The sequence below is a fragment of the Bombus pascuorum genome, chromosome 15, assembly GCF_905332965.1.
Source record: "Bombus pascuorum chromosome 15, iyBomPasc1.1, whole genome shotgun sequence".
NCBI classification, from domain to species: domain Eukaryota; kingdom Metazoa; phylum Arthropoda; class Insecta; order Hymenoptera; family Apidae; genus Bombus; species Bombus pascuorum.
In genome coordinates this window covers 1,286,003-1,307,533 of record NC_083502.1, presented here as the reverse complement: position 1 = coordinate 1,307,533, position 21,531 = coordinate 1,286,003, and the positions used below count along the sequence as shown (strand labels likewise).

At 28.6% G+C, this 21,531-nt stretch overlaps 1 protein-coding gene across 3 annotated transcripts; it reads left to right on the top strand.

The window, feature by feature from the left end:
* The first annotated feature begins 121 nt into the window (after positions 1-121).
* LOC132914940 (NADPH--cytochrome P450 reductase) lies at positions 122-21,268 on the top strand. Of its 3 annotated transcripts, none has more exons than XM_060974470.1 (11): positions 122-398; positions 16,228-16,433; positions 16,820-17,012; positions 17,455-17,604; positions 18,578-18,702; positions 18,900-19,088; positions 19,164-19,402; positions 19,480-19,811; positions 20,059-20,320; positions 20,400-20,628; positions 20,748-21,268. In XM_060974470.1, the coding sequence occupies exons 2-11, from the start codon at positions 16,261-16,263 to the stop codon at positions 20,890-20,892; spliced, it is 2,037 nt and encodes a 678-aa protein (XP_060830453.1). In that variant the 5' UTR covers positions 122-398; positions 16,228-16,260; the 3' UTR covers positions 20,893-21,268. The 3 variants fall into 3 exon arrangements, with proteins under 3 accessions (XP_060830453.1, XP_060830452.1, XP_060830454.1); XM_060974469.1 differs by lacking the exon at positions 122-398 and adding an exon at positions 9,089-9,257; XM_060974471.1 differs by lacking the exons at positions 122-398; positions 16,228-16,433; positions 16,820-17,012; positions 17,455-17,604 and adding an exon at positions 18,188-18,313.
* The last annotated feature ends 263 nt before the right edge of the window (positions 21,269-21,531 follow it).

The window sequence follows — 21,531 nt, the reverse complement described above, 5'->3', positions numbered from 1 at the left end:
AAACTATCTTCCGGCTACGTAACGTATATGGACTCCATCCGGCAGTCTTTCTTTCTCACTTACACTTGTCTGTCTTTCTCGAGATCGGATTTACTCGGAAAAAGTACGTTCTTTACTGATAGACTCGATAGATAGAGTTGGCGATAATATTAGACGAAAGAAATCGCTTCATGTGTTCGATGTCGACGTGTCTGGCACGCGCACGTCTGCACGTATATGAATTTCGATCAGTGGTGAATTCAGTGCAATTAGAATTGTTTTTCCGCGAGTGTAACGGATCAAGCGAAGTACCGAATTGACAAAAAAGTGTCATCACATGGTCATTGCGTACCTTCCCTGAAAGAGATCGGATAGAAATTCTCAATTAAAATCTTCTCCGTTCGAACTCAATTCCTCAGGTAAGTGTTATGTTGCATTCCAACAGGTGGTAGTTACTAGACTCGTATACATTGTATATACGTGCGTGAAGATCATCGATCGAGGAAATGTGTAAAAAAAATGTTCGTGGAATGTAATAACGGTAGTTTCTCGGCATTGCTTCTTGATTTTCTTTTATGAATAAAGTAGTATATTCTCCTTATTTGTAAGTATACATATATATCTTCATGAAATAAAAATCAGTTATCAATAAGATGTATAGTCATTGATATAATTTTAGTTAATTCTTGAAAATGTATATGTTATTTCTATCATTACTATATGTATTTGTGTACGAATATGTTGTTTTAATTATTAACTCTATTTAATTTTAATCGTTACTTCTAATTATTTATTATTAAATTGATCAAGTTATATATAAAAATGTTTGGAGTTAAATATTCGTTTTGTTACAAGTAATTATGAATGAAATATTTATATTTATTATAATATTTATTTTATGCATTTTCATAAATTGTGTTCAGAAACTTATTTCCTACATTGATTTCTGTAAAATTAAATAATTTTTTATTACCAAAAGTTCTTATTTTTTCATGAAACAATACAAATTTATTCTACGAGGAAAAATGAGGAAAAAATGTTATGAATATTAGAATGGATCGATTTTTCCACATTTTGAAATGCACTGCAATTGTTTGAGCTTCGAGTTCGCGAATTTCTGCGGCACTAGATTTTTATTTGTGGAGAATTTTAAAGAATAATGTTTATGCACAATAAAAATCAATACGCATCTGGGATTAACAAACAACTCGTAATGTACTCAACGAAAATGGAGGAATTTAACATGTAATGAATTCAATTCCTAGAAGTCGAACTAACACAAATATCACTATACAGGTAGTCTGCATGTATCATTTATCAAACAACTAGTTCGTTATTATTTCATATTTTTGTTATAATTTTTCACTTGATATATGGTAATTTTTTATTTGTTCTATTAAAATTAGCTATATAATTGTTCACTATTCATAACTTTTTATTGATAACACTATAGTGACTCTATATTGTAAATTAAAAATTGAAAATACAACATATGTTATAATGTTATACATATTATCTTAATACATATATTTTATAATCTGCGATTTTGTTGTATAATCAGTAATCGATAGCGTTATCACATCAGTCAGATATAAATTTCTTAAAACAGTATTATTTGTTTAAGATATTTAAAAAATGATTTTGCTCTTTTCATGCCTCTATTCACTTTATCAAGAGTATAAAGTATATTTTCGGTATAATCGAAATAAATAATATACATTTTTGTTTTTGAGTTACTTCTTATAGTACAATATTATATCATTCTATCTCTTTAGATTCATAAAATTTCAATAATCAAAATTCCAGTTACTTTAAACTAACTTCTATAGTTAAGGAAAAATTTAAATTCACAATACTATAAAATCTGATTTATTCAAACATTACATTAAAGGTTTTGTGATTTATGATGTAATCTTATCGCAAAATTTTTCTGTGAATCATTTTAATTTTTGTCGTTTTTTCAAGAAACTCATTAAGGGTAATTTGTATTGATACGTAATTATAGATAATAGTGAACAAAGTATGTTTTTAATTTTTTCGGTAGGACAGTACAAAAGATTTAGGTGTATGTAGACTTTTATGACTGTATGCATTTCAAATTTACGTGCGTCATGCGTTGTAATAACAAAGTAGATAGAAGGCATAAGCATATATTGAAATGAGTTTCAAAAACTGCTTATAAAACAGTTTTATGACAGTTGATGTATAGGATGTTTCTGTTTTTGGTAAGCAATATTTACTTACTGTACTTACTGTTTTGCCGACGCTGTTTATTCTGTATCAACATGACAAGTTAGGTTTTGTACGTAAAATTCTTATAATATTTCGTCCGTGATTTTTGCTATATTATAATAAAAATATACGATACACAAACGTTTCTACAAATAATATTATATAATTTTTACTACATAGAAATGTATCAATGGGGAAAAAATTTTCATTTTCGAAAAAAGGAAATTTGATTTCTTAAAATTGAAAGATATTAAGTTAAAATTAAGACTCGATATCACTATTTAGTTTTAACGCGGATTTTCCATAATTCTTGAAATTTCACAATACAGTATAGTAATATTTATAATATACTCGGTCACGATTAAAAGTATTCGCATAGACTAGCTTATCTTGTTGCAGAAAATAGTATATTTGTATTTATATTACTGTAAATTATATATTTTATTATGAATTATATAAATAAAATACAATTTCATATATAAAGAATGACAACGTAGATTAAAAAAATTAACGGTTATATGCTTTAATGATATTTCCGTTAAATATTTATTCATCATAACCACCTGTACGTCTAATATCTCTATCTAAATGTCTTGACATAATTCTGAAACATATGGAATTGGTACATCACTCATAATCAATGGCAAATATATATAAATGAATATTGCTTCGATTTTTCCTTATTGTATACAGTGACTGAAAAAATCGTTTGAACATTAACTATGAAAAACTTTTACAACTATGTATATCATATATGCCATGCGAGGTTTTTGAGGGTTTTATTAGCATTGTAATGACACAACTATGATAAGTGGTGAAATTTACTGCAAAAATATACCTCGTAAAAGATTTACGTACAGTACAGATTATTATTCCATAAGTAATAGATAATTTTATCTATCAATACATATAATTATGATAGATATTTTATAACTTGACAATGACGAATTTTAGGGAATTTGAGCGATTCTCATTCGTAAAGTATATATAAGTTATACGTACAAATACGTCTAATTTTCCTGGAATTATATGTATATTTATGTAAATGTATATATGTATTCTATACGATATGTTATACATATAGTATATTTGCAACAGGATACGAAGTATATGTTTTTCACAATTGTGTATTTAGATAAAGATATTATATCTTTAGAACAATTAAAAAGATTGCAATCCAGTAATATATTATTTTTGAAAACGGTTGTAAATGAATCTTAAAATGACATTGAGAATAATCGTTATTCGGTGAAAAAATATTACATCATGGCGTAAAAGTAATATGTAGAATATATGTTACATAAACAGAATATGTACGTATTAGTAAACAAAAATTCGCCGCGGTTAACAATCTAATAATAATATCAAAAACAATCATAATATGAAGTTACAATACGAAAAGAGACAATGCATTTAGGGAAAGGTATTACCATGACGTTAATGTTTTCTACGAACGTAATTCATCTCACGTAATAGGCCAACGCAATTTTTCACTTAATCTGCGATTTAGGATGATATTCGAAATATGCTTTCAGAGAGTACATTATATATTTATATAAGCATGATGAAACATAATGAGAAATTTTTTCACCTTGCAATTATCTAGTTTTTATTTACAACCACGGTTCATGTTGAATAATACAATGTCATTTAAGTGATAGTAAAATCTTACTACTGTCTTATTGACATTAGGTAGTGAATAACAGTGAACCATTGAAATTTCTATAGATGAAATCAAGCAATTAATCAAATAATAAATCATTTAAAAAAAATGTTGATTAAAACTTTATAGTTATAGTTTTACAGTGAAAGAAAAAAAATGAAATCATATATGATATAAACAAATAAAACTATGAAATAAATGTTGTTCAGGAAGCTATATACATTAGTAAAGTGTGTATTAATGTAAAAAAATTACATATCCACTTATAAAACGCTTATTATATATACTTAACAACTGCATCTAGTAATTAACAATCAATAAAATTGTCTAAAATTGCTATAATGATTTTGGAACTTAGAATACTGCTTATCAATTTTTCACTATAGCCTAAACAGATACTTTCAAATATTGATACAATAAAGCTTCAATATCGAATATATTTCATAACTTAGGATTTTCCAATCTGTTTTAATTCGCGATCTTCTTTTATAATAGCCAAATAATCATCCATCTCTTCTAAATATAAAGCAAAAACATTTTTAACAAAATATGGCAATCTAGCTCTATTCATTACAGCAACGTAGTCGTATTAAAATAGATAAGTGCTAAAATTTTCAAAAGAGTTACGATTATAACTTCTCTGTTAGACTTAAATTCGGATCCTGTGAATTTTATTGAATTCGCGTTATAGTTGTACTTATACTTTGAAGAAACAATGTCGAGAAGACATTCGCTATCTTACATTTATATCACACGTATTATGTAAGTACAGTAGCGGACAAAAGTTTAAGACGAAATGGAAGAAATAAATAATTGATTTACTTTCCATAAAAAATATAAATACGGTGTTCTACTTTTGGTATTAACTAATTGTACATTTGTTTGTACACTTAGAAAAAAAATTTCATTTTGATATTTTGCTCAATAGCTAAGTTATAAAAAAGGAACGAAATCTGTATAATATTTCGTCGGTCAAAAGTTTAAGACTATACAAAAAATATTAATTTTTGGTTAAAAAATATACACAATTTTTGTTTAAATTCAATATTTTGTTCAATATCCGTTATTTCTTATCCCTTCGGTACATCTTCTTGGCATAGAATCTATTAATTTTTTATATTAATCTACCGTAATATTATTCCAGGCTGTTTCAATCGTAGAGTAAAGTTCATTTAAATTTTTCGGTTTATAACCTTGTACTGTCTTTTTTATGATGCTTCACAAATTCTCGATTGGGTTAATGTCTGGTGATTGCGACGGCCACGGCAGCACGGTGATATTTTCTTCTTGAAAAAACTGTTTCACAACCCGAGCCGTGTGCTTCGGATCATTATCATTTTGAAAAATAAAATCATCACTCATATTGTTGCGTGCAAAAGGTAACATTGTGTTCTTGAGTATGTCCTTGTATTGAATACGGTCCATAATTCCATTGATACGACATATCGGACCAGGGCCGCTTCGAGAAAAACACGCCCACACCATAACGTTGCCACCACCATGTTTAAGAGTTTTTAAAACGCACTGTGTTTTCAAACTTTCGCCAATTCGACGTCTAACGTACCGTATCCCGTCAGAACAGACGCGATTGAATTTCGATTCGTCAGAAAACAATACCTTTTGCCAATCTTCACTTGTCCAATGCTTATGAGCTTTAGCAAATGCAAGTCGTCTTTTTCGATTCCTAGAACTCAGCAGTGGTTTCTTTTGGGGTTTTCGTCCTCTTAAGTTAAAGTCTTCTAATCTTCTCCTAACAGTTCTAGCACTAATTTGTGTATCGTTTTCATAGTTTATCTCCGCAGCAATATTATTTGCACTACGAAAACGATCCTTTTCGCTCAATCGATGAATCCGGCGATCCATTTTCGGTGTTGTTTTCCGTGGTCTTCCGTTTTTCGGTTGATCGCAATACATGCCTGTCTTTAAACATTTATACCAAGCTTGTTTACAAGCTGTTTCTGACCTGTTCACTATATTTGCTATTTCGGTGAAGGTTTTACTTTGCTTTCGCAGCCTTACGATTTGTTCCCTTTCGTTTTCAAGTAAATTCTTTGATTTACCCATAGTCTGTTCCTACCTAAATGAATTTTAAGCAATAAAAGGTACACTAAACAATGATTTTGACATTCCAGAATCAAAATGTTCAAAAACTGTACTCGTACTCACGTTTTACACAGATCGTCTTAAACTAATGTCCACTGTTTCCAAGTGCTAGGCGGTAACTAACTGTTGTAACTCCTACATTGTTTGTATTTAACAACTGACTGTCTGAGGTTACGAAGGTCAAACATACAGCTACGTTATTCCAAAGAGACAAACCGAATAGAAGAACAATATGCGTATAAGATGTTTGTAATCCGGTTTACAAATCATCGTCTTAAACTTTTGTCCGCTACTGTATGTCAAAGTCATCCTTTGCCAGATCATAGTCGTAGTTCATTACTAGTTAAAGAATCTCGATTGAACAATCTTCGAATGACCTTTGCTATGAAGAAGGTCAATGTTCAGTCGTATTAATTCTATCAAAATGTTCACTGTTCAGTCGTTCGTAGTTAATCGATTCTAATGTTGGATGACACAGATGACAATCGCTGTTGTAATGACTTGCGTTGCATACGTATCGAATTCTGTACGCAAACCGGATTAAAGTAACATGTTACGTAGGTCATAAATAATCAACATTATTGCAAGTTGATTACGAATTATCTTCTTTATTTGTTTCATCCTTTGATTTCATGTAGTGTATAAATCATTTGACGAATATTAATTAAACGGTTGCTTATTGATATGAATAATAATAAATAATATTAATATAAATGCAGACGATCAAATAATAAGTAACTGGAAAGATAAATTAAGAAAAACATGATAACTCACGTCTAAAAATAGGAAAATACTAACACAAATAAATAAAACATCCTATATACTTTAACCATGAATAAGGCGAAAGAGGGAGTACATACTTCTTCCTTGGGATACATAACGATCAATGATAAGGATTGAATAAAGTCGAGTTATCACTTAATAATCCAGGAAATTATTCCTATAATTTTAGATAGAGCTTGTTGTATTAATAGTTGCTACCGAGCGTCATATAATGGAACATCAAACTATATTTACCAGTGAAATTTTTACAACGAAAACGATTCAGTTTTCTTGTTACCTTTCACTTTCTCCGGTGAGATAAATTTATGCATGTTGTTCGTTTATGTTGTTGGATTTTTACCGCGTTAATACTTTCGTAAAATACTGGTACCTCAACTTTCTATTTCTTCGTCACGAGCTCGATAAGTTATACAAAAATTTACAAATACATACATGCATTATCACCATAATGCTCGATTAATTGTCATTCGAGGAATTCTATTTGTTTTATATTTAGGTTAGGTTGCTCGATGCATACAAATTTTATATTTATATATATTTCATAATAACTTTTATTTTATCAATTTTAGTTATGTTTTTTTATTTTATACATTTAGATTTGAGTTACATTACTGCATGATTTTCTTTGTAGTAATGTCATTGAGATTGATTTGGTAGATCATTTCTTTGTCATACAAATGATACAGTTTGCAGAATTGAATTGATGATATCAATGAAATTGGAATGGAACAATTCCGCTTTAATCTATTAATTAATTATAAAATACTAAATCAACTGTTAATTGATATTTAATAATGTTCTTATTTAAAAGCAGAAAATTAATCAGAAAACACAGAACATTTGTTAAGTATTTTATCATGAATTACACAATGTAACAATATACGTGTAGTCGACGAAGGTTAGTAGATAAATTCGCTTAAACATCGCGTTCTCAGAAACAAATATCAATGTAATTGCATATTTTAGATATATAATTAAAATTTTCCTTCTCGGCCAAATATGTTATCAACGAACATAATATAAAACAATGGTATATTATACATATTGCATATCACATTATACATTGATGTATGTGCATTATTTTTATATATCGTTGACTCACTTTATATCGTTGCTTGACGAGAAAGCTTTCTTTATATTCGAAAGTTGTTGAACAATATTTACCAAAGTATATTTCTATTTCGCTAATATCATTTGGCGTTTCCAATCTTAAGATCGAACATAGAGTTTTCATACTTATTCCAACTTAACTAACCTAAAAAACCGCAGCTTCATTTTTAAATAACAGTTAAAAAATTATTCAATAAGAATCTTATTTTGGGAGAATTTCAAAGGGCAGTGGACCTGTTGGAAATAAAAGGGCGGAACGTTTTGGGGAAACGGGGAAAAATCTGCTGTCATGCAGCAAGCAAACGAATCGTCTAGTCTATCGATAACATTTCCACGCACGTTATGTAAGCGTTTTCAAACGAACTCGATTTAAACCATGCGAGCCTTATGACGAGAAATTTAAGTATTATGTGAAGAAAACGACGACAACAGAATAGCAATCAGTTGCACGAACGTGTTATGATCGAACATTATTAAAGTGTATATAATACGGAAATGTAAGTACATACATACGTATTGTGTCGCTGTGTATGTACCCAATGTGCTACTTCACGCAGATTCGTGTACAAATACTGTACAGGGTGTTTCAGTCAATTGGAGTAAATAATGTCTTTAACGCATTCGGTGCTAATACAACAATGTCATTACTATATAATATTTACACTGAAAGTATAACTATACAAAACAAAGCAGAGATAAGACCGATACAACAACACTGTGCTCGAAGCAGTTATAGATAAGACTGCATATGTAAATATTTGGATATTTGAAGCTATTTAAAAAAAATTGATATTTTTTGCTTCCGTAGAAGTATTTTTTATCCATATTAATTATTCTTTTTTTATTTATACTAATTAATATCAACTTATTTTTATCAATATTTAGTAACTGTGTATGATTAACTGAAATAAGATCAAAGAAAATTAGAATTAAAATTAATTTAATTAATTTAAAAAATAGACAGAAAAAAATAGAAAAATAGATTAACGTGATTTATTTGAAATATATTTTATGTCTTTACAATAATTTGCGAATGTTTAAATATTTATGCGCATTAGACATGCTCGATAATATATGTATCATATATGTACCATACGATAATAAATAATTCCAATTGCGAGGGACACTCTGTAGATACATATACATTCTACAAACACAAGCTCGGTCGACAATGACTCGCTGATTTTCCGTTTCGTTCTGCTTGTGCATCAGTCCAGCGTGTCTCGAACGTGCTGGTAGTTACGTGTCCGTTGTGGCGTGAGCATGTTGTGTCGTCCCGAAACGGGCCGTGTATGATCGTCGCGTTGAGAACTCGCTCTAGTTTGATAACTTCTCCTATTTATCGATACGAGGCATCGTGACGTCTTTTGGAAGCATGGATTTACCGGTAAGCGCATGAACATCGTGTATTTACTATTTTCGTGCTCATTTAGTTAGCTTTAATTTGAAATGTTATATCCTGGCAGTCAATTTTTATATACTTATGCAAAATTTAATGACGCAAAAACGGATTAAATGCGTAAATCTGTCATAATCTTTTCATAAATGCAACAAATCCCTAGATTCTTTCCTCGTACTAAAAAAAAAAGAAGAAAAAGGAGAAAATATATATATATATATATATAAATTTGTATAAAAATCCGTAGTCTAGTTATCTCTATAGCTATTTGAACGACCTAACTTCGCAAACGATCTCTCGTGAAATTAACGATTATCTTTTTTTCTATAGCTTGCTTGCTTCTGGATGAGTTTTAAGGTTAGAATGAGAAGCATTGAGTGCGCGTGAGATACAGAGAAAACTTCTTTAGTATGCTAAGTGCTAACAGTTTAGATCGAGAATCTATTATCATGGGAATATAACCATAACTTTATTCAATCGAGTTGAAAAATCTTTTTCAGTTGAATTAAGATTTTACAAACATTTTATTAGGCAAAATAAAAAATGTTATGAATTTGGAAACATCAACCACTTAAAAGTTCATTTCGAAATATGATAAGCTTCCTTATTTATTGTTATGATAAACACGAATTAATAACGAAAAGTACACATAGTAAGCTTGAGATTATCTTTAAGCTTACTTGTAGACCTACATTATTTTTATATTTATTTATATCGAAGCTTTCTATTTAAGTAAATAGACCTAAGGATGATTGTAATTAGAATATAGAAGTGTAAAATGAGAAAAATTTTTGTGCCCACTACATAAGTTCGCAATAACAGAAAGAAGATAAGCAACTATTATTATTATTGCCATTATTATTACTATGTATTATTATTATTAGATCCAACAAGAAGTATATTACAATTAAATATTTGCAATATAATTGAAAAGAAATATTTCATGATTTCCTTTCTTAATATTTTATATTAACTACATTAACCATATTTTACAACAAATATTTCTAATCATCTACTTTATACTAGCGTATGGTGATTTTTATTAAATGTTCTCACATGCGTTTGGTGTTTATTAGTATTGACAAACAGTATGAAAATACTTTTTTAAGCACTAGCAGATGCTTTTAGAGTCGTTTTTCATTAACGGCATACATCAACTGATATTTATTACTATTAATTTTATGTTATAATAAAAAATTGTACAACAGTGTTGAAGTCAAAACAAAAAACTTTGCAAAAAATTGAAATGGTAGAAATAAGTGATGCTGTGATATGCTCGGTCTTTATATATAACTAGTTAACCATTTTGAAGCTTTCAATTTTTTTATTCGTTTAATTTCTGATAATAGTACTCCAATTATGGTTTTAAATTTGAAACTTTAACTGATATTTAATAATTGATAATAATTTTAGTTATTGCGTTTCGACGAGATTATTAATTTTCTTCTTTATATTGTTACACTTTATTGCTGTTTTTACGGAATTGATCCTCTGTAAATAAATTAGGATGTCTGTCGCATTTAATTATTAAAACACTATAGACAATATTGTTTTAAATTAAAACGTTTTTATGTACTCTTTTATTAACTTAGCATTAAATGGATAGTATTTTAATTTTCATGTAAATTAAGGAAGTAATATATTATTTATAACGAAAGAAATAATATACAATGATGTCGTCTTGATTAAAATAAAAATTTTTTTTTACAGATAATAAAATAAATAATAAAGATAATTCGCTCTTTTTAGAACGTATTAATAGAAAACTTAATTAAAGTAATTTCAGTTTCGAAATAAAAAGATAATGAAGTAATTAAATAAAGAGAATTAATAACGCATGAAGGATAAGATAATCTAATTAAAAATGAATCCTTATCGTACGATTTATTTTTATTGTAACGTTTACCATAGCGCTGCAACAAAGACATTCAACGAGACAATAAAGTGGAAAAATGTCTGTCTTATTGGTCTATTCTGCTATTCTTTAGGGAGAATCACGTAACCTATTGCGCGAGCCAATATCTCGGTAACTGTTCAATTGCAGACTTGCAAATAACAGCTGGAGGAAGACGATACTTAGAGAAACGACGTTTTTACACACACACATACATATCAATTGTCATAAATCTTCTCAGTTCTCTTTTATGCTACGGGAGATTATTTCGTATGGTAGTCGAGTCGAATTATATAAATAATGTGTAACCTTGATACCAGTTTGTTTCGCAATCTATTTAATTCTTATGTTTAAACATCGTTCAATTAATCTTATATTTAAAGTACTTACAATTTTATCTACTAAATTAATGAATATTTTTATTTCATTATAGTGAGCTCTTTCGTGGCCTGATTAAAACAGTATTATGAGTGAAAGCATTAACTATAATTATTGCTGAGTTAAGCTCTGCCATGCCTCTGTATGAGACAGCATATACATGTAATTCCTCATTGGAAATAATATTGAAACTGCGCACAACTGATGTCTAAAACTTCCATCTTCCAAATTTTCTTATTGAAAAATGGTTACGATAATATTACAAAAATATTGTCTCTCGATACAACTTCCTATCGTTTATTAAATTATCTTAAATAAAATTATGATTAGTCAGTTATAATATTCCGATTTCAGAGTTTTATACAAGCAAATATTTAACAAAAAGCAGTATGATTAACTTTACAATCTAAAAGACGTTTATCCAATATAATCGACAGTTTCTTTCATGTGACAGCGAATCATCACAGTATTGATCTAAATACAATCATTTATCAATAAATAATAAACCGAACAAATCTATTACTATCTGATAAAAATCTTTGATATTATTTCTTTTTTTAAGATTGTTTCAGCGATATCAAGGAAAAACAATAAAGTGATCCGAGGTCACTTTCATCTATACGAATAGAATTTTTACTTGTGTCAAGTGACTGTAATGATACTATTACGTTCGAACGATTTTAATAGGCGAATTCAGTTGACGAATGTAGTTTTTATTTGCCGAATTGCTATCATGAAAATTTATGAAATTATTACATAACATTTGAGATATGTTGTAATACATAACGTAAAATAAAACAACAAAATAATTCAGATAGGACAAAATAAAATTATATAAAATGTATAAATAATTTATACAAAGTGAAGCGTATAGTTTGGGAATTTTACAATAAATGCAACTTTTCCATATTATTCCAGATTTTTTAGGATCTAGAATATTAGAAATAGTTGAAATAGTTGAGTCACAGGGAAATTTGTATGCATATCATAAATAATTTCCATAAATAAAGATACTGGGAAAAAACATGATATAGGAAGAATATATATTTTATCTATGTACATCATTATTAATGTTCTTATCTTGTATAAGGTCACTTTTAATATAAAAAAACAAGTTCCACCTGCATAAAAAGCAATGGCAAAGACTTTTAACTGTAAATCATTTTAATAAATATAATTTCAAGTATAAATTATTTTAACAAAAATGTAATTTTTTCTTCAGTGTGTTATATACACACTTGTATGATTTTGGAAAAATTGGAAAAGAGATGATTTTAATATCGTTCACAGAAATAATTGAAGATGATAATTTCATTTATCAAAATGATAACGCAACGAGACACGCTTATCGATTAGAAAAGATTTCCAAAATTTAATTTTATCAATTTTCGATGTAATTCGGAAAAAATGGCAATGACACAAACTTGTTATTTAAATTCTATTTTATCTATTTAAAGATAAGTGTAGCTTTATATAGAAACTTTATATTTTATTTCCTGTTAAATTACATTTTAACGTGTGCGTGCTTGTAAACGTCACTTCTATTGTTACCGCAATCGAGATCTGTATTTCTCTTTTATTTGTTTCCAAAATGGTATCGTACGCAAACTCGTTAGAATGGAATAATTATAAGATTTCACCAAAAAATATTGCGGCTTTATGGACATTTCAGGCACTGTAGTTGAGAATGTGGTATTGAAATACATGGATATAAAAGTTAAATTACGTAAATTCATATTTTCTCAAATACATATCTAATCAACAAGAATTTTTGCTATCATACTATATTATGACGCGAAAAGTTCGTAGGTCGAATCAATGAATTTCTGACGCAAACTACACGAATATATCTGAATACAATGCAATACTAAATACAAAAAATATCTTTACTGGGTAAATTTTTTTTTCGTCAAATCGTTATTTGTGGAAAGATCTGTCGTAATATATAGATGCTAGAATATCACTAAATATAACGATATAAAGAGTTCATTGCCATTACAGATACGTCAGGAATCTTTCTCAGAAGCGAAACAAGCACTGAAATAGAAATAAAATTGTTAATGCCATGTTACATAATCTTTGTCTTAAATTTTTAATAATACGGTTCTTTTAATTTGTTGGCTATTATAAATTTTACTATATGCATCATAAAGTATCGTAAACATAAGAGTAACATTGTTACTTTTAGTAAATCATTTTCATTAGATCCACTGATGATATAACTGTTATAATCATGCGATAGTCTGATATTGTTATCAGATACCTTGATACATAGTTTATTACTACGCTACTTACCTTCCGTTTGCTGAGTCATTAATATGATATATTTTGGTAAATTTGCATGATTTTTCCCTTGTAAATTTGCTTCAAATTTAAATTGCCATTATTCTCAAGGTTTTTCAGTTTTTCCTTCAGTTCGCATGTCTCAAAAGTTTATCTGATAATTCTTTCAATCACTATCACAATTTTTACTTTTTATACGTAAATAAATTTTATGTGAATAACATTTCGTGTTTGTGCGAACAAAACCTTTCATTTATTCGACGTCAAGTTTTAAAAATTTATTTTTCAATACGTAATGTCACAATCTTATATTTCCTCATAGATATTATACCAAAATAATTTAACTTTATTCTACATCATTTTCAACTTGTACATATAATTCTGAAAAATATATTATAATACATTAAACTGTACAAAATGAAAAGTATGTTGTATACCTAAATTTATTATGTAACCACTATAAAACTCGAAAAATTTGTATTCAAATTAATGCGATATAGCCAGTGATAAAGATCATACGCCGGAGTGTACGAGAAAATGTGAAACTCGAAATTCGTTAAAATTGATATTTCCCCCTTTTCCTTGGTGGTCCCTTGGTATGTATTACTTATCACAGCGAGACAAATATAATTTATGCAGGCAGTCACGTAGATAGCAGGAAAAATTGATGACCTAGATGTTGAACGGTGCCCTCGGTAAAATTATAATTGTCAAATTCCATCAATACGAAAATGCTTACTCATCTTGATTACGACAGAACCGAAGCCGAACGGATTCAAGAAAACGCTCACACGTGTTATTTTGTTAATCATTCGCTTCGAACCAGCTGTTAGATATATCAGACTTCGTTCGTTCGATATTTATGCTTCTTTTTTCACTTTTTATTAAAAATCTTACATGAATATTCAGATATTCAGATATTTGAGAATATTATGAAATGCTAAATTACTTAATACGCCGAAATCACATTTCGCTCAAGGTGCCATGGAAATATTTTTATTATTCAAAACATATAATGGCAAAATAATAAATTCATGATGTAAGACAACATTCTTCCCGATGGGCCGTTTATCTTATTGGTGATCAAGGCTGACCACCGTAACATCTTGGTAACAGTTAATAGCGACATATTATAATAAGGCTCCGTTTATTTCAACAAATCATTCGGATTCGTTATTTCGTCGTAAGCAAAACGTCCAGAACATATTGTTGAACTGTGTAGAAGATATTAGTAAACAGTATTTGCTCTTTGTATCTATAATAGTAAGGTATGTGCACACTTGTAACTTCAATTATATGATTGTAAAGCAGCATTTACGATTATTTTCTAACGTGTGTTTATAATAATATTCGTAGATTACCCCTCAAAGTATACTGTAGATTACCCTCAAGTATTATTATACGGATGCAAACACAGTGCACCGTTAGATGCAAGATTTGTTCTCTCTTTTTTTATTGATGTTTTAATAAAAATGTTTAATTGTTCAGTGGGGCAATTTTTATTTCAAAGTATCTTCTATTTATCGGTTATATTCAAAATGCCCTAACTGTCAATTTCCATACAATTTTTACAATTGTAAGAAGTTCAAGGTCTGCTCCGGTCACCAATGACCTCCGGTGACCTCCGTGACATCACAGGAGGAACCGTGGCCCATCATGTATGATCAACGTGGCAGTCAAAGTGTTAAATAGTGGATCATTTTATTTGACTATGTGCTATTTTGAAGTAATTACGCAGTGAATTTCAGTATCTAGGAATGAATAAATCCAAGTGATAAATTTATTACGTGTTGTATATTACTACAGTCATTAGCGAAGAATGAAACAAGATTATATTTTTCTGACTTTAACGCCAATTTATTAAGTGACTCTACGAGTTAAATGAAATTTATTAAACTATGACATTTATTTGATTCGCACAACCCGCAGTCTTGCAAATGTTAATTGAGTGGCTCTGAGTTGATTTGAAAATAGGAAAAAAGTTCATAAAATAAAATTGAATGTTTTAAATGATGTAATGGGTCTTTTTTAAATTTAGAATAATCGATTACCATGTACGATATTACTAATCAAAGGGATCCCAAAATATGTAAATTTCAGTTATAGTAAAATATTAGCTATAAAGATATCATAAAATATATCAAATATCCATGAATACATATAGAAACATTATCACCTTTCTAGAAGAAATTTCATGGATTATTTTAATCTGTTCAAAGTTAATAACTCATCGTATATCTTAAAGAATATTAATTTTTCAGTCAATATTTCAAAATGTATGGATTCCCCCGGAATAATAAAATATCAAATAAAATCTTGATTACTTGTTTAATATTAATAGAGCCAATTAGTCAACTAACTAAATTATAATAATTAATGTGACAATTTCTTGTATTATTTCAGACTGCAGGCGCGCTACAACCAAAGGCAATAAGAATGGCAGGTTCTCCGGTGCTGGAGATGGAGGACAAGACAGAGGTTCTCGAGGAACCACTCTTCAACACCCTCGACATCATACTGCTCACTGCCCTTTTATTGGCTGCACTATGGTGGTTGATGCACAGAAACAAAGAAGACTACGCGGCCATCTCGAAATCCTATTCCATCCAGTAATAATGAATTATTATTATTAATATCATTAACACATTAATTGACACAGTGAATATAGATGACCCGCGTTATTAAATTTTTTCGAATAATTAAAAAGAAGATAAATATTATGGACTAAACTTTTTTTAGTAGTGTAAATGATATGTTTTGCATTAATTAAATGCCATGGTATAGTATATTTAAACCTATTACGGCTCACAGAGAAAAATCTATAAAATTCGGATGACAATCATTGTTAATATAATCATATATATAACTATAAGTATGTACAATGCTATCAGTATGTAGTATCTTTCATATAACATGGGAGATACGTTCTGCATTATGCGAATTCCCTCTTATAGAGGACCTGTGGCGGAATATCGTAACAAACTTTTTGTTACAGGCCAACTATGTTCCCTGCGGTACAAACATCAGAAAATTCATTCATAAAAAAGTTGAAGGCTTCCGGGAGAAGTTTAGTAGTATTTTACGGTAGTCAAACTGGAACCGGTGAAGAATTTGCCGGTAGACTGGCCAAAGAAGGCATCCGATATAAAATGAAAGGCATGGTGGCTGATCCTGAAGAATGTGATATGGTATTGATTTATTTGTTAAGACAGAAACACGAACTACTAATCTTAATCTTTGTTTCATTTAAGAAGTAGCATTTTCTTTTGTTAGATTAATTAATTTCAATAAAAATTGATTATATAGTTAGAATATTAAATTAAATTTCGTAGAAAATTGATTAATTTCATTTATATTTAATATTCAGTTATCTTTATCACACTTAATATTCATTGATATTTTAATTTACGTAATTTAAATTATACCTCAATTCCACTAAATATTTGATTGTCATTAGAATTTATCGACATAAATTCAATAATGAAATTCAAGTATGAAATAAATAAGCCAATAATAATGTGTAGTAGAATTCAAGTATAAATTAAGTAAATCAAAAGGGAAATTACTTTGATGCTTCATTATTTTATTCACTTATTCGTGATCTTAAATAATTATAATTTATTATAACAGGAAGAGTTAATACACTTGAAAACAATTCCAAACAGTTTGGCAGTATTTTGCTTAGCTACATATGGAGAGGGTGATCCTACGGACAATGCTATGGAATTTGTTGATTGGCTAAAAAATGGAGATGCTGATTTGAATGGATTAAATTATGCTGTAAGTACTTTATATCTGATATTGAAGTTGAAATTATAATTATATGGTTTTAGTATCACATATAGATATGTAATAACATTTAATCTTAAAAATACATTTTTAAAATTATAGTACAATCGTGCAAATGTGTGCATATTTGTAATCATAGTTTAAAATAACAAGTAAAATGTAATATGATACAAATGTAAAGTATATATTAAGCCATTTTAAGCAAAAGTAAATTAGAACTTATTTTCGTGTTGTTAGATGGCGTTGTATATCTTTTCACATGGTTATAGCATTAGATTAGTACAAGATCAGAGTACTGCTATACTGTTCATTTGCATTGAGTCTTACATTAAATATTATAATAATCTATGTTATATTATAAATAGTATCATCAATACTTTCTTCTCTGATAAAGTTTTTATGTAACAATAATGGAATATTACATAAGTACTTCATAGCAGTCACGTGTGCAGCTATATAAATGGCATTTATTAACGTGTGATAGTGTTCTTTATCGTGAAAAAATATTTCTTTATTATCATTATTACGGTTATAATAACAGCAGAACTTTTAGTAAATTGTAAAACATTCCTCGAAAAACATTCTGACAATGAACGTAAAAAAGTTCGACAAATTCTTCCAAGTGATGATGAAGCATTATAGATGCAACAGCGCTACCCAACGGCGCTTTTCAATGTTAGTTTTAGCGCCAACGTCTAAGGTACATGAACTAATATTTAGAAATTTGTCTACCGATGTTTATATTTTTACAATTACATTTTGTAAACGTGTTTTATTAAAATTTGTCATATATTCATTCATGTCTCATTATAATAAAATTTTAAAATATTTTATATAATACATATGTAATATATATATACATATTTCTATGATAAGTATTCAAATATTTTCGTCGATTACGGCATAAAGTTTAAGAAATATATAATCATTTATTATTTATCATTCTTTTCGCTTTATTTTGCAGGTATTTGGTCTTGGAAATAAAACATATGAACATTACAATGAGGTAGCTATATATGTCGATCATAGATTAGAACAACTTGGTGCTACGCGCGTCTTCGAACTTGGTTTGGGAGATGATGATGCCAAGTAAGTTTATAGAGATACCAAAAACAGTTTCATATCTCAAATGTTAAGGTTACTTGTATAAATTTATACAAGATAACCCCAAAGTAAAATAAAATTATATATATATATATATATATATATATATATATAATTTTGTATATATATTATATATATTTATATATATAATAAATAATAATATATAAAATAAATAATTATAGTATAGAAGATGATTTCATCACATGGAAGGACAAGTTTTGGCCAACAGTTTGTGACTTCTTTGGAATCGAAGGTACTGGTGAAGATGTTAGCATTAGACAGTACAAGCTAACTGAACACGTTGACATACCACCTGAACGCATTTACACTGGTGAAATAGCTCGTCTTCACTCATTTAAGAATCAAAGAGCGTATGTTTAATTTATCTCTTTGTAAATATATCGAGATCATAAAATTATTTATCTAACTTAATTTAATTTCTACAGACCTTTCGATGCAAAGAATCCTTATTTAGCTCCAGTACACGAAAACCGTGAACTTCATGGTCCAACTTCAGAAAGATCATGTAGGCATATAGAATTTTACATAGAGGGATCAAAAATGCGATATGAAGCTGGTGATCATTTAGCAGTATATCCTGTAAATAATGCAGAACTAGTAAATAAAATTGGAGAAAAGTGTGGTGTACATTTAGATACAGTGTTCACTCTTACAAATACAGATGGTAAGTTAGAAATCAACTAAATATGAATTTAATTAATATTAGTGTCTTTATAATGTGAATTTTTTTACATATTACAGAGGAATCTACAAAGAAGCATCCATTCCCTTGTCCATGTTCTTACAGAACTGCTTTGACACATTACTTAGATATTACTAGTAATCCACGCACCCACGTTCTTAAGGAATTAGCGGAATATTGCAGTGATCCAAACGATAAAGAAAAATTAAAATTAATGGCGTTAACCAGCGCAGAAGGCAAAGCTGCATATCAGCAATGGGTAGTTCAAGAAAATAGAAATATTGTACATATCTTGGAAGACATTCCTAGTTTAAAGCCTGCCTTAGATCATCTTTGTGAACTTTTACCAAGATTGCAATGTCGATATTATTCGATTTCCTCTTCTCCCAAGGTGTGTTGGAATTATTTTGCAGCAAGTTACTGCGTAAACTTGAATTTGAATTTGAAATGAACATTGAGTAATATAAGCAATATTACATAACATTAAATGTTTAAACATAGTAAAATAATAAGATTGTTTTATATAAAAATTTATATAAAAAGTACAGTTTTTGTAAACTTAATTTTTTGTTTTCTATTGTTATAATTAAATAAGACTTTTTAAGGAGTTCTAAAACAATTTCTTGATTAATTTTCAGCTATACACAACATCAATCCATATTACTGCAGTTGTAGTGGAATATAAAACACCTACAGGTAGAGTTAACAAAGGTGTAACAACTAGTTGGTTAAAGGAAAAGCATCCTTCAGATCCACCATGTTATGTTCCTATTTTTGTGCGAAAATCTCAGTTTCGTTTACCAACCCGACCGTCGATTCCAATAATCATGGTTGGTCCAGGTACTGGTATAGCACCATTCAGAGCATTTATACAAGAACGTGATTTTGCCAGAAAGGAAGGTAAATACAATACAAAAAAAAGTTAATTCTATATTTACCTGTATTTCTTTAAATAAATGTATTATTTTTAATCTTTTAGGAAAAGAAGTTGGAGATACGATTTTATATTTTGGATGTAGAAAACAAGATGAAGATTTCCTTTACAGAAAAGAACTTGAAGAGTACGTAAAGAGTGGTACTCTAATCTTACATACTGCATTTAGTAGAGAGCAGGCTCAAAAAGTATATGTTACACACTTACTGGAGAAGAATAAAGAAGAATTGTGGAGAGTTATCGGTGAACAAAATGGGCATATCTATGTGTGTGGGTTAGTATAAAATCATATTAACAAAAATATGTGCAACATATATATGTACACATTTTTTTATTGTGTAGTAACTCGTGATATATATTCATGAAATATACGTATATTTGTTTGTATTTTAGAGATGCAAAAAATATGGCACGTGATGTACACAATATTTTATTAAAAGTTGTAATGGAAAAAGGAAAAATGTCAGAATCAGATGCTGCAGATTACATCAAGAAAATGGACTCGCAGAAGCGTTACTCGAGTGATGTATGGAGTTGAATAAGGGTATTTAATTTATGTCACGAATATTTATAACTTAAATTGTTAAAATTGTTTTAATTAGCCTTTATGAGAAAGGTTATCGATAATCATCTTCGTGCAATTGTACGATATACATATAATCGCTTAAAGTACTAATTGATAATTGTATACATCAACAAAATCATACAAGCACTAATTGTATTTATTATACATAAGTAGTTAACGTATTTGTATAAAAAAATCTATTCTATAACACAATGTTAAATAATTGCAGCGTTAACATTTTTATGGGACTCGTTAAGAGTGCAATAACAAATTTAAAATATAATTTTACATTTAACGTACGTAATACCTGTATAATACTACAAAGTAATAAATATTGGTACACAAGAGACACGAGATGATAAACCAAATTATTTTATTATGTAATATTAATGATGTAATAATGATATATACAAAGTGAAATATTCACCAAATGTTACAATATTTTTATTAAAAAGAAAAAGGAATTATTAAAACATCTATTGCGATTAAAAATGCATAGCCTTTATACTTTAGAGACATTGTACAAAAAAATTATATATATAAATATATTTTTTCTATATTGGAATGGAAGTGATAATAAATATATGTCATTTTAAAAAATTCATCTTTTTA

Coding starts and splice junctions, on each gene's coding strand:
- LOC132914940 (XM_060974469.1), top strand. Junction 16,434..16,819: donor TCGAAATCCTATTCCATCCA/GTAATAATGAAT, acceptor TTTTTGTTACAG/GCCAACTATGTTCCCTGCGG. Junction 20,629..20,747: donor GGGCATATCTATGTGTGTGG/GTTAGTATAAAA, acceptor TTTGTATTTTAG/AGATGCAAAAAATATGGCAC.